General features: G+C 39.0%; 1 protein-coding gene across 11 annotated transcripts in view; it reads right to left on the bottom strand.

Annotated features, from left to right (window-relative positions):
- The window catches only part of TRAK1 (trafficking kinesin protein 1), a 138,770-nt gene that overhangs the window by 45,810 nt on the left and 78,524 nt on the right, over positions 1-14,436 (bottom strand). Inside the window, exon 1 of one of the 11 annotated variants that reach the window (XM_074840891.1) lies at positions 11,512-11,840. The exons of 9 other annotated variants lie outside the window; for them this stretch is intronic. In XM_074840891.1, coding sequence (XP_074696992.1) covers positions 11,512-11,575 — 64 coding nt within the window. In that variant the 5' untranslated portion in view covers positions 11,576-11,840. Of the gene's footprint in view, positions 1-11,511; positions 11,841-14,436 lie in introns of those variants that run through there. One more of the 11 variants, XM_074840929.1, reaches the window with a different exon arrangement.

The following is a 14,436-nucleotide window of genomic DNA, read 5'->3' as shown; positions in this document are numbered from 1 at the left end:
ACATATTAGCGCGGTGAAAAATAACCACCGTAAGTTCAATAGAAAATGCCAATAGGTCTTTCTTTTCTTTTTAATGTTACAGTCTAGCTTACCATGGTTTCAATGGCATAGTTTTCAAATTAATCTTTTAATATGAAAGAGCAGTTACTGATTCTTCTAGAAGAAGAGATTTTATCTTGCCGTTTAAGCTATGGTTTAAAGCATGTTTGTTACTGTCATTTCTCTCATACAGTATTCAAATAACTTAGTAAATTCAATATTAAAGCCTCACATACAAACCTATGTTATTACTTAATCTCAGGTTTGGGAAAAAACTTTGCTGTTATTTTTCTTCTAAAGCTTATTCCCAAACACTCAGGTAGGTAGCCATTTCACAGTACCTCTTCTAAGCATGGCATGAACTGCATTGAATTTTCTTGTGATGAATGCAGAATCAAGTTAAAGGAAATTTCAACAAGAACATCACACACTTGTTCCTTCTATTAGCATAAACACAGATCAAATGTGGTATCATGGAAAACACAGCCACAAAGTGAAGCTAAGGAGATGAGGAAAAGGGCCTGGAGAGAACTCACCATCACCTTAATGCCTACACCATTTACTGATACAGCTCAGTATAGCTCTTCTGTTAAAACTTTTCTTGCATCATTTTTGACTGCTAGTCATTGAATTACTGTCTTGACATTCTCCTCCATCCATTTCTTGTCAAGAAATGTCTAAACTGAAGTCCCTGCAACTAATAACTGGGTGTAAGGCTTAAACCAGAATCTGGACTGTAAATCTCTCAAAAATCCAGAAAGGAAGTTACAAGCCTATATTAAAAGCCATGCATTGTCAGCTGTCTCCCTTTCTTAAATACATGATCTTTTCCTATTCCATCTCTTTGGGAGGGATTGGCTGTGCCAAAGCCTTCAAGAACTACTAGTCTCCATTTTCTTTGCTTTATTATTTTAAGATTCCAGAACCCTGTATGGCTTCCATTCTAGTCAATGTCTCTGTAAGATAAAACAGGCATTTCACATTTTCTGAAAGTCAGACTCCTGGAGCTCCTGAACTTGAGATTTTAATGGTGATCACAAGACTTTTTTTTTAAATTTATTAAACTTGAGTTAGATTCTTAGCTTGCATTTACTCATTACTTCAGATAAGGAGGACTTTTAATCTGTTACATTAGTAAATTGAAATAGTAATGACTGGATGCCATCACAAGTCCTAAACAGGTAACAGTCTTTCCCTGTCCCACCTGTGAAAGCAAGAATCAAAACATAGCCCAGTTTCAGATTTAGCTGATCCAACAAATCACTAAGCAAAGAAAACTGAAAGGCTGTCCTTTCACAGCTCAGGTTCTCTTATCAACAAAAACTGAGTAGACACTATCAACAGCCTAAGCCTGTACACAAAGTTTCACTGCAGTCAGTTCAAAGACCAGCTTATCAAGTGAAGAGTAAACATGTTGCTGTCAGGCAAAGTTAAAACTCCAAAGCCATGCACTGACTCTAGAATTGTTCTGCTTGGACCTTTTTGAAGGTGCTTCACATACTCATCAAGAAAACCTATTCTGTGACACTGCTAAGCATAACCCTAGTTCTCTGAGAAAAGCTCTAGAAACAGGACTGAGGGGAGTCACAGGATCTAAATGCCAGGAAAGGGAAAAACCTCACTATGTCAAAATGACCATGGAAATATAGACAAGTAGTGAGTACACATTCTGCACATGGAATAGGCCAAATAGTTAAGGAGTCTTAATTACACAATTTTCCTCCCTTCTTTTCAATAACTCTAAATGGTTGAAGTGAAGCATATTTTCAGACTTCCCATTTCTGGTATCAGATTTACAGCCAGATATGGCTGAAATGTTTCTTTAGTTCAGTATGAAAAGACTACATTCTGGTGTTTCCATCTGCTTTACTTATAGAATGGATTGACCCATTCCCAAGAGAAATACTGTTGTTTATAAGTACACTCATGTGCAAAGATACATAGAAATACCATCTATCATTTTTGTGTATCTGTACCACTGCTAGACTGAGTGTGTAGGTGACCTGAATGTATAGGTGGAGGAGAGAAGGCATTTCAGATACATACTGAGCTTTTGAGGGGAAGGTACTGTAGAAAGACAGGGCTAAATTTATCCCAGACAGAATTCAACATTTTTTTTCCTCTCAAAATCAACAAGAAGAGCTTCAGACTGTACTTAGATCTGGATGAAAGGTAAAGTCAGCAGGAAGAGAAGGAAACAGCATGATAGATGTTTCCACAACCATTTAATCACCAAAAAAAAATGGGAATCAAACATAAAACAATGTCTGTTCGCCTCTCTTGATAAATTAGCCTCCCCAATTCAATCCCCAGTTTTAAAGTTTCCTTTTACCAGTATTCTCCCCAGCACCTTTCTATTTTGCACAGACACACAAGTTATGTCAGCCTCCTTCAGAGACCCACAACAGGGGAGATGGATAGTTTATTGACTGAGTATGACTGAAATCCAAGTGGAATATTTGATTCTGAGGAAGTCTTTACAGTAAAGTCCTATACAACAGGATTTAAAGAGCATGTTTCATCCACTGAGGCTCTGGACACAGGAACTCTTTCCCATGAGGTGAATAAGGGTGTAAATTCACAGCAGAACACATTCTCTGTGCTAACAATCTTTCAAAGCATCCTTACAGCAGCTTTATGGTCATGTATTTGGAAGTACCAGTTCTCTACCACAAACCTGCTATTTTAGAGCAAAATTAACAGCATATGAAATAACATAAATGGTGCATTTAGCTTTTGGTACCTGAAGCCCTGAAAAAGATTGCCAGACTGTCTGGAAGCAGCCCTTGAATGGGTACACTCTCTACACATCAGGTGCACAGGAGGATTTTCAATGCACATATATTCACATTTCTACCCTAATGGGCCAGTTGCCTGCAATACTGCAAATGTCCATTATTTCCACAAAGTATGACAAGACTTCCGAGTTGTTTGTTTGGTTGAAAGGTTAAGTCACAAGACCCAAGACTTGGATTACTTCTATCTATGTGCTTTCAAGTTCATGGATAAGCACAAAATTGTTGCCCTGTTCTACTCATTTTTAGAGGTACCTGTTGGGAATGACAACGTAACACATACAGTTTCATAACACACACACAAGATGTACGTATAAAAATGCACTACAATTCCAAAGAAAGATAATTTCCCAAATCCAGTTTCATTATAAAAAAAGGTATTGCATAGTCTACATCTGTTAAGCATGTATTTCTTCTTTAAAAAAGTGTACATAAATTAAGATTCATCCTATTCATATTAGTATTTTCTTAGTATTTTATGCGATGTACTGGCTACATACTAAAATATTGTAAAGTATAGTAGACTTAAATCCACACACATCATTCAAATTACTTAAATGTTGCCATGTGCTACTACCATAAAAGTTTAAAACCAAAAGGTGAAAAGTACCTTCTTCCAAGATATCAAGGCTCTGCCTGTTAAAAGTGCGTTCTCTCTTATTTTCCTTTTCGTAGTCATATTCAAAGCTTTCCTCTTCATTTACTGACATTGCCAAAGTTATCCCAGATAGACACGATATGATGCCTTAGTCTCACAGGAGATGGGAAGTCATTCCCTCGGAGGCTGTATTTTTGGGGAGAGCAAAGCAAGGTCTCCACAAAGCAGGATACCATCTTTCCTCACTCACATGCTCAGCCAGAGAGCTCCTGAACGACTGAGTATTTGTCCTTATCACAACAGCTTTGTGTTGTACAGATGGGGTGGAGGAGGGAAGAGACCATCTGTCTAATAATTACTAGAAAATTTATGTCATTCCTCATACCAGCTCTGAGGGTAGCCCGTTTTTGCTCAACAGCTCCACTAGCATATTTCAGACAAAGGGGGCGGGCTGAAAGACCCCTCCCCAGCACTCTTGACGTCAACGAGGTTCTCTCTCCTCTGCCCCGGCTCTTCCAAGTGAAGTGGCAGCTTCTCACAAGTGTCTCAGCCACACGGAAGTCTGAGCCAGCCTCCGACTGTCACACCTGGTGAAGGGTGTGCACCTTCACAGAGTTAAATCACCTCTCAAGTTGCCTAACGCTGCAAGTAACAGATTTCACAGGAGTAGTGAACAGCCTAAGCCTGTACACATGCATGTGCCAAGCCCATCAGCAGACAGATCTTGAAAGCTGCGGCAATTGTATAGTATGGTCTGACTGCAACATCCACCACACACTAAAACCACCGTGTGAACAATTAGGTTGGGGGAAAGGGAGCTTTTTTTATTGCTTTTACAAAAAAAGATTACACTTGTACAAAGCATTTATAAATGACATATCACATCAGCTGTCAAATATCATGTTTTCCAGTCACCTTTACTCTTCTGCCTGATGGGGGAAATGAAGTATCTGAAGCCCACATATGGCACCCTAGTGCATTTTCAAGGGTGTACACATCTCTTCTCTGTTTGACAAACAAAACTCCTTGTGTTCAGACCTCTTGGTTTCCAACAGGTTGTATCTGTTAAACGTGACTACATGCATAGGGCAGGTTAACTTTCTTATTTAACTTTTTGCAAGTATAGATATTTAATGTTTGCCAAGTTGCCTCTCTTACTTTCAATGGCAAATAAGCGCTCTTTGCTGCTTGCAGAAAGCATTCCTATCTGCGTCACAGGCAAAGCAGTTGCAGGAAAAGGGGGTGTACTGCAAGGCAAAGGCAGCTCATCACCCTCTGAGGGGATGTAACTGCTAGGGAGGGAGGGGGGCAGACATTAAAGCCAGCAGAACATAATAGTTGGGGTCATGTAGGAACAATTTCTCTACTACCATTTAATTAGTAGTGTGAAACTATAAAGTAGTATGAGATGGGAAGGAACTAATTTTATACAATCATGATGAATTATTCTGGTTTAAATTTTAAATTCTTGATATTTATATACAAACAATGTAACAATGTTTATATAAACAATAGCCAAAGGATATGAAATACACATAAGTGCTTGCTAAGGAAAAGAACACTCATTTCTGAATATGGAAAGATCCTACTACTCAAACTTACCAACTTGACCTCTGACTGCCAAAATTTACTGCAATATTCAGCAGCAGCAACAATAGCCTCAAGAATTCAGTTGGGGAAGAAAGAGTATTGTACCTTTCTTCCCATATCATGACATTAAAAGATATAATTTTAATAATACTAATGTAATGGGGATTACTTCTAGCTTCTGATTCCTTAGAGCTTTTCTGTGTCTTAATTTTTCCCCTGTAATGGTGACTGAAAACTCTTTTTAAAAAAAAAATAAAAATCAGACAGTAAGAATCAAAAGTACCTACTTGCCATCCAGTGTCAATTGACCACATTTTGGTAATAGCTAAGAGTATGGAAATTCAGAGAGTAGCCAAAACAATGAGACTCAGACATCTTTAAAAGAATGCAAGAAGCACCTTTTAAAGCTTAGGACAGAAAAGTCTACCACTGCCAACCCTGTTGATCTAAACTCTGTTGGTTTTAATATTGCTGACAAGTGTTCAACTACAGCTAACCAACTAGCTTATAAAGGAGAGCGGGGCAGTGGGCGACACACTGAAAACATGCATGCTGCTGCCCAATATACATGACAATATAAGGAGAATAAATGAATAATCCCACAAGCTGACTTCTGAACTGTGACTCATGTCAACTCATGCTGCACAGAAGGACTCTGATATTCAAAAGGTGAGAGAAAGATAAATGTTGCAATGCCTAATTTTATATCAGCGTATGATAAATGCTGATGCAAATTCATAATGGGTGGAGAAGGAACGTGTACCGCACCCTCACGCTATCAGCTCATTTTTAATGTTACTGTGCATTAAGCCTATTTACTAGTGCAGGAGTATTTATTTGCTAAGGACTAAGAGCCAGGTTTCCAACACATACCAAACAATAAGCAACTATGGGGGGAAAAAAAAAAACAAAAAAGCTAAATTGTATTCAGTTCTGAAAATATACATTCTAATCAGGAAAGATTCAAAAGATATTTTTAATATTTCCTGTAAATACATAGGGACTTAAAGAACATACCACATTGAACATTTATTTTTATTGGTTGCCACTGCAAAGTGAATTTGGCATATTTCCTACAGTAACTGTTCTGAATTAGTGGCTAAAGACATATAACTCCTTTCAGGAAGCTTGCTGAGCGAGTTGCAATGCTTAAAGCACACAGATGCACATTCCTCATGCGCTGCTTCCACTAAGGTACAGACTGTCTCCAGTAACTTTGCAATCAAACAGGAAACACACAAACCGGGAGCTAGTTTGCAGAGGGTGAGGCTGGACACAATACAGACAAACCCTCATATCCTGACTCATTATTTCCAAGGAACTCCAATGCATTCAAATCATTTTAACCTTCCCTTATCACTAAAAACATCTAGACTTTTGTACAATTAACCACATTAATTTTGACCACAGTTGACTGACAACAACAACGCTGCATTTAGAACAAAGGTTCTCTGTAAGCAAACAAGTCCTAAAAACAGTGGCTGAAACAGCAGCATCCAGATTTAAAAATATGTGGATGAAGAAATGTGGGTGGTTTGGGGTGGGCTTTTCAGGGAGGGAGGATAAATTGGTCTTTTAACACATGCTTTCTATTAAGATGTACAGTCAAGCCAAGTTAGATTGTTCTAATTTTTACAGGTTTTGCACATTTCCCACTCTTTCAAAATCCCACCCAAATCATCTGCTGTCACTCAACCAAAAGGACAGCACCTTACTTTTGCAGAAAGGGAATGAAATGGAATGAAGTAAGAAAACACTTTTCTGGAAATTTAGCAGCTGAGTAGAATAAAGAGGAAAAATACCTCTATACTGAAATAAGTGCCACATAAAGCCAACATACAAGCAGAAGTAGCTTAGGTCTGACTGGATGAAGAATACAGCGTCGATGGAGGAATAAAGAAAAAGAAGTGACAAAAAAAAAAAATAGGAAAATGGTATCGATTACCTGAATATAAGCAAGGTTCAACCATATTTATCAAGTATAGAGAAAAAGGACATATGAGCAAAACAAGAACAATTTTAGCTGCATACCTATACAGCAAGGGCTGTTCAGTGATTGCATGCTACAAGCATTCAGAAGATTCTCATAGATTTAGGTGGCATACCCACAGTCAGCATCCACTTAACATCCAGTTAACACCAGGGTTACTCTGACCACAGGGAGGGAGACAAAAGGAGCTAATGTATGAGGGAGACAATGACTCATCATAAATGCCCAACCACCAGCCAAGCTTCTACTGTAAGGGAGAAGGTGTCAAGGGAAGCATGTTGCCTGCACTACCCACAGAGCTGGCAGATATGTGTTTGCGAGGTTACCTGTAACTAAGGTACACAGAGAAGGAACATGGACAACCAAGAACTCTCAAAGAGATGCAGCAGGGAATATGAAATATTCTTCCAATGCTACCTGAGTGATAAAAAAAAAGACAAAAAAAAGAAAGAGAACCAGGACACAGTCTCACATCTGTAAAGGCACACTAATGTAAGCAAGGCAAGGATAAGTAATCATTCTTAAAGTGGCTGAGAGGTCAAGAAGAACAAGTATTAACATTGTTAATTATTGTTCAGCTAAAAAGAAAGGGAGCTTGCTGATAATTGTTTCAGTGGAGTGGAAAATAGCACAGAGGAGAGAAGCTCCAAACAGTAACTGCAAACAGAACACGTGGTGAAAACATTTCAATGTCAGCAGGAAGAAAATACAGGTAGGGTATAGAGAAGAGCAAAAGCAGGATAGGGGGTGCCAAAACGACCAAGAGAGCAAGATGAAGGTGCTCAGGCAAACATAAAAGGGGTTAGAAGCTTCAGCAGGTGTGACAAACAGGTCACATGGTGTGACTGGTGGGGGAAAAAAGGAAAAGACATTATCTTCTCCACAAGAAATTGCCAAAACTCATGTCCAACAAAAGGAGGAAAGGGTGAACTGCACATACACAAAATCACCTGGAATTGTAGGCAATGAACTCTCAGGCATTAGCGCGGAGTTGTTCAGCTAGAAATAAATGAGTAATGGAAGAAACCACAAGGAAAGTAGTTAGATCCAAAGTCAACCTGGATTTCTCTAGAAAGCATTGTTCATTGAGAGAATGAAAAATACTGGCCTAAGAAAGAGGCAGGGAGACAAGGCTACTCATAAAGATTTCTGTGGGTATCTACTTATCTGTTTATTTAGTTGGTTGGGGGGGGGGGGGTGGGGGGGGTGGATTTTGAATTTTTTTTTTCACCCAAGTTGCACTGTGTGCATTTTTTAATGAATTTTTTTTTCTCTAAAAAAAAAACCACCTAGATGAACTAGACTTTTATACTGTTATCTTTCATTATAAGAGTCTACAAAAGTTTCACCTTTTCGTCTTTTATCATTGGTTCTGTCAATCTCAAAGTCTGCAGTGAAAACAGCTACTTTTCTACCCGAGTACACATCCAGCTCTTTCCCCCTCCCCATTCCACCCACACAATATATTTCAATAATGCCAAATAAGGTGACAACTGTCACATATTATAAAATATTCTACTTGAAAATGTATCTAAAAGCACAATGTAATAGTTGTTATTTATAGAAGTTTCAATGTATTGCAATGTTAGTTAACACCAGTGATTCAAATAGTGTGTGACACTTTGTCTAATTCTGTCTACTCATACCAAAAATAAACCCTGTAGAGGACCTTAAGAAAAGGGATTAATTCATTATTCCAACACTATAAAGTTTTTACAAAGATTTATAAATTGTAAATTTTGAACATTTGTTTATTTGCTTTTGCAAGGTATTAAAAAAAATTACTGCCACCAAATGCAAGTTGAAGACATCATTACTATGTCGGTCCATATAGAAGTTCATTAAATCTGAGGTAATGGTGAGAGACACTTCTTTACCTAAGCTAAATAATAGCATTAAACCTTATATCCTGGTGTATTTTTAGAATGTTTTTTTCTTTGAAGAACAAGAAACCATATGCTGCTAAAATAATTTTAAAAAGGAAAACAAATGGTCATATCTTTTAAATGGAAATCTGAGTCCCATTGGCTCTGACAAAGAATATATGAACAATTTAATCAGAAAAATAAGTGTGTAGGACAATAACTTGTGAGGTTTTCTATTAGTTTCAATGTACCGCTGACTCTCCTCCACTGTTATATTTACCGAAAAAGGGTGAACTGGGTGGGATTCACAATTGAAGGCACACATACATCTGAGCTCCGGAGAGTCCATGTTTGGCAGAGAAATAAGCTCTCTAACTATGCCTCATCTTGTCTTAAAATAGATATTCAAAACAGGTCAGCTGAGCCGCAACTGCCTATCACTTTCTACTGAATATAAAAAGAATCTCAGGCAAATGACTCTGGTATCGATGAATACATGGTAGAAAAATCAAACATCAAGAGACAGGCATCTCATAATATGCCATCTGCTCCAGCTTTTTTAAAAAATTCCATTTTCTACTATAAAGATGCCTTTTGTCTCCCACTACAATTAGTACACCTTTCTCCATCAACAGGAGATGCCAATACCACTTTAAACCCAAATTAGTATGCCAGTATTGAAGGCCAAAGACTCTGCTTTCCACCACACCTCTTGAATCCTTCTCACACACTTCAACTGGGAGAAGCAAAAGCAAGCTAAACCCCATAAAGTTCCATGAAACTCTATGAGACTACCATTCACCTGAGAGACTGAGACAGGACTGACAGCACTACCCTTCCATCATGTAAAAAGTTGTATTTTAATTTAAAAAAATAAAAAGTAATTTTAGAAAAGCATTATGCCTTACCTACTGGAGAGACTTTTCCCTATCAGACATTAAACCCTGCCTTCTCTTAGGGGAGAACTTCCCAGATACTTCAAGCAGCCAGCCAGCCCATACTCTAGCTGACTCTCTGCAGGTCTCAGCTCATGGAAGAAGTATGCTGGGCGGGGGCTCAGCACTCACAAGAAAACTTGTAAGCCCAGAATCAGACCAACCACTACCATGCTCCCAAGGCCCTGATCCCACAAGGTATTTAAATGCTTGCCCAACACCTGTTGTTTATTCCATTACCGTGGAACTCCCATGGTTTCTCCAGTGCAGCACATACCTTAAGACAAAATTGATAAGCAGATCAGCTCTTAGCTCAGACATTCAGGCACACCACACTTCCATATAATGACACTTTGACCAGACAAAGGACCATAAGAAAAGAACAATAAAAAGAAGGCTATCTGTACTTAACCCAGGGAAAAAATCAGCTACAGCTTTTCATGACAGTTCAACTGTTCCATTTCTTAAGCTTCTAAAACCAGGCCAACTCAGCCTGTTACATCATGCAGATTAATCAGATGCTACAGTATTTACTATGGTTAAACCTAGAGGATGAAGGTTACATAATGGATTCAATCCAACTTAAAGTGGTCAGATCTTCCAAATAAATATGCACCTTTTCTCTTTGAACACCTGGCCAGGAATAATCAATTAAATGTAAGAGAAGTTCAAGCTTCTGAAATCACATTCAGTTCTGAAATCTAGTAGAGAGAAACGGATGGAGGCACATGTCACTCAAAAGACCATAAAACCCCATACAAATTTTGGCACACATATCTTTACTTTTCACATCCCTTCTGATATTATTATCAAAGCACTATGAAATATCTTTGTGTACTACAAAAGTACAACATCCTCTTGGGCCTACACTTACTCCTTCCTGCTCTTTGCTTCACTGGGATCTTGGACTTGCCTTGTTTAAGTCAAGCTCTCCAACCAGAATAAAATCCATACACAACTACTGCTTTCCCAAAGGCTGCATGTTGTTTTAGAGGTTACCACTGAGTGCCATTAATTAGGAATCTCGTTTTTTCCACTCTGCAGAGAGTACAGTTTTAGCCATTCCTTATCATTCCTCATGTGCCTTCTATCAGAAGTCAGATGAAAACATTCAGTGCTCTGATAAAGAAATAATCGCCCAACCAAACATCAGAAAAATTGCAAGAGGCCCAGAAGATAGTGCTCAGTAGAGTTTGGAATTTTTTCCAATTCAAAAAGTTAACCTGCTCACTTTTAAGAATCTACAGTTTTAAATGTCTTTCACAGACAAATAACCAGAGAGAAAACACGTACTGCCTATTAACATTGAACATACACATATTGCCACGTATTGGTAATGCAGAAAAACCACACATACTTAAAACTCAAACCAATACAGAATCTTACAATAAGTGTATTTAAATTCCGCTCAATTATTATACGTACAGTTAGCATTTCAAATATTTCTCCCCCTCCCCAAAGACTGCTCATATAATGCATATGCTCCTCTGCCACTCCCTTTGAAAAAGAGAAAGCTATACAGCTGAGTCTCTTGTAGCACACTCACAAGAGATGCTGAGGTGCAACAGAGATGTGGGCAACTCCACTACACCAGGGCACTGCCTTTTTCAAGGTATTTCATTTTAAAACCATTGAATAATGATGCTCCAGTCTTACAAGCTCCAAATTCTACAACAAGAAACTAGAAAAAAATATTTACCATCTGTGCATTCTTCATAATACCAGTCCAGTTCGTAATAATCTGCTTCAATAAATTTCTGCATAGTCAGTATCCTTCAGCAACATAGACGAGATTTCACTTCTCTGCTAAGGTCAAGTGAAATGCAGCCATGCCTTCCTGCCTTTGCAAAATACCATACTGCAAGGAAGCTCACAGGAAGCTGAAAAAGAGCTGCACATCTTCAGTGAGCCTGCGACTAAAATAAAAGGGGGTTGTGGAGGGTGTATTTGGAAAAAATAAAAAGAAAATAAAAAATAGAAAAAGGATGCCGAAGGGAGAAGCAGATGCCCTGGCGGCTTCTCTAATAAAGAAGCTCTGCACAGGAGCCTTGGATGGGTGTTAACAAAATCATCCTATCAAAAGGCTGATGCGCTGACGTGGGGGACACACACCACCGCCTGGCTGTTTCTAACTCATTCCTTTCCTCCCTAGTCTCCACATCTCTTTCAGTCTAACATGTTGCCATGGAGATAAGCTGGCTCCAGAAGCGATGCAGAGATGAGGAAAATGCATTTTGCTGTATCTGGCTTTGCAGACTAGAAGTACCCCTCCATACTGGAAACAAAAATCCTTGCTCAGAAAGATGATACAACTCTCTGCTGATTGCTCACTGAACAGCATCATGCCATTGCAATTCACTGGGTACATGCAGTACATTAATAATGAATATCTAGAGTCCATTACTACTCTCCTCCACACAGTTTGATAAAAGCCTGCCTTCCCCATGGAAAATTAAACTACATTACTGCTTCTATTCTGGGCTGATATAATAGAATCCTTTATGCATCCTGTTATTGCAAAAGTGGCAAACGAAAGAATGAAAGAATCAGAAAAATCAGGAGAGCTATACATTTCCCCTTGCAATAAAGCTCATCTGCTTCTACTTTTGCCCTCTCCATGAACCACTGACCTTTTTTTTTTTCCAAGCATCATAAGCTTCATAGCATCTAAGCTTCACAGCCAAAAACAAGGGGTTAGGACAAACTTTCACTACTCTATTCCTAAAAATGCTGATGGTTGTCACATGGAATAGCTTAATGTTCATGTTCAGTGTTTTGAAAATGAAGGAAAATACTTTCGCAGCACCCAATAAAATTGTGTTTGAGCTATTAGAAGATAATCTGGCTGAAAAATAGATGGCATTAAATCATCATCAAACACAGCAATTCAAAAAGCATGTCTGAATCTGCGCAGGTACAGTCACCAAAGGGACCGACATCCATTTTGTTCATAACCGCCACATATTCTTCAACCCTTTCTCCCCCTTTTTTAGGAAACTGTATTTCTTTGTGAACACCAGTAGAAGCATTAAGATAGATGAAGTTGCACCATACGTTAGTAACACAAGGTAGGAGGCCACACGGGGTCTGACCAAGGAAGTGTCTGTCTAGCAAAGACCCCATCTACAAGAACAGCCATAAGCAGGTACGGAAGAACTAACCAATACTGCTTGCAACCATCCTCTCAATGTCCAGTTTTTTCCAGCTTCACATAGAGCCTGAGACAGACACAGTTTCTACTTTTAGCAATTCTTGAAGGGCTTATCCTGTCTATTCTTCGGCCCATGTACATTTTTAGCACCTCCAACATCCTCTTGCAAGGAGTTCCACACATCTACTATTCATGATATAAGAAACTCTCACCTTTTGCTTTGCAACTCACTTCTCTAACTTAATTCGATGCTTCCAGCTCTGGAAATCTGAACACTCAATTCATCCATCCTTTCCAATCACTTATGATTTTGCAGGTTTCTGTTAAGCTCACCATCACTCATGTCTTTTCTAGGTTGTTACACTTACCCTACTCCCTGACTGGTACCACTTTGCTTTACTGTAACATAAATAGGTAAGTAATAGTCAAGCTATGCAGAGGAAAATACATCAGTTTCAAACTGGTATAAAAAATTATCACTGCAGTAACTTTGAGCTTGGGAACTGCCACATCACTTTTATATATTGATAGCTGAAGCACAGATTAACAGATCTGTTCATGCATCCACCACATGTTTGTCAGCGGCAATTGCCTATGTTATTCGCTCAACTCCAAAGTTCCAGACCAGGGCCAAACTCAAATACACCTTTGTCTACAAGTACATTTCACCAGAAAAAAAAACATGTTCCTAAGTCTGCAAATTAAAAAAAAAAAATAATCACTGTGTTCATCCTACAATACAGTAACCTATTTGCCAATATGCACAAGATTCTCCTCTACTCAGCACTGGTGAGGCCATACCTGGTGTACTGTGTCCAGTTCTGGGTTCCCCAGTATAAGAGAGAGATGGAGCTACTGGAGAAAGTCCAGCAAATGGCCACAGAGATGAAGGGACCAGAGCATCCCTCCTGTGAGGAGAGGCTGAGAGAGCTGGGACTGTGCAGTTTGGAGAAGAGAAGGCTCAAGGAGGATCTTATCAACGTGTACAAATACCTGAAGGGAGGGTGCAGAGAGGATGGAGCCAGGCGCTTTCCAGTGGCGCTCAGTGACAGGACCAGAGGTGAGGGGCACAAACACAGGAAGTTCACCCTGAACATAAGAAATGTTTTATTTTCAATGTGAGGGTGACTGAGCACTGACTGACACAGCTTGCTTTAGGGTACCCTGCTTGAGCAGGAGGGTTGGACCAGATGACTTGCAGAAGTCACTTCCAACCTCAACTGTTCTGTTATTCTGTGATTTTGTAGTTCAAGGGCCTCCACCCATTTACTTTGTTTAATTGCCACAGGCTAACTCTTTGAATTTCTTTCATTATACAAAACACTTATTTTTAACTTCCTAGACAGTAGAAACAAGGGCACATGGTTTCAGACCACTGTGAAGTTTAAAGATTCACAGAGACTGAAGTGCTAGAGCTCTTCTGCAAATACAATTCCCCCTTGCTCCTATGAGATGTTCTTGGCTGGGCAGCAA

The sequence above is a fragment of the Strix aluco genome, chromosome 1 (genome assembly GCF_031877795.1).
Source record: "Strix aluco isolate bStrAlu1 chromosome 1, bStrAlu1.hap1, whole genome shotgun sequence".
Taxonomy (NCBI): Eukaryota; Metazoa; Chordata; class Aves; order Strigiformes; family Strigidae; genus Strix; species Strix aluco.
The sequence above is the reverse complement of the archived record's forward strand: the minus strand, read 5'-3'. Positions and strand labels throughout refer to the sequence as shown.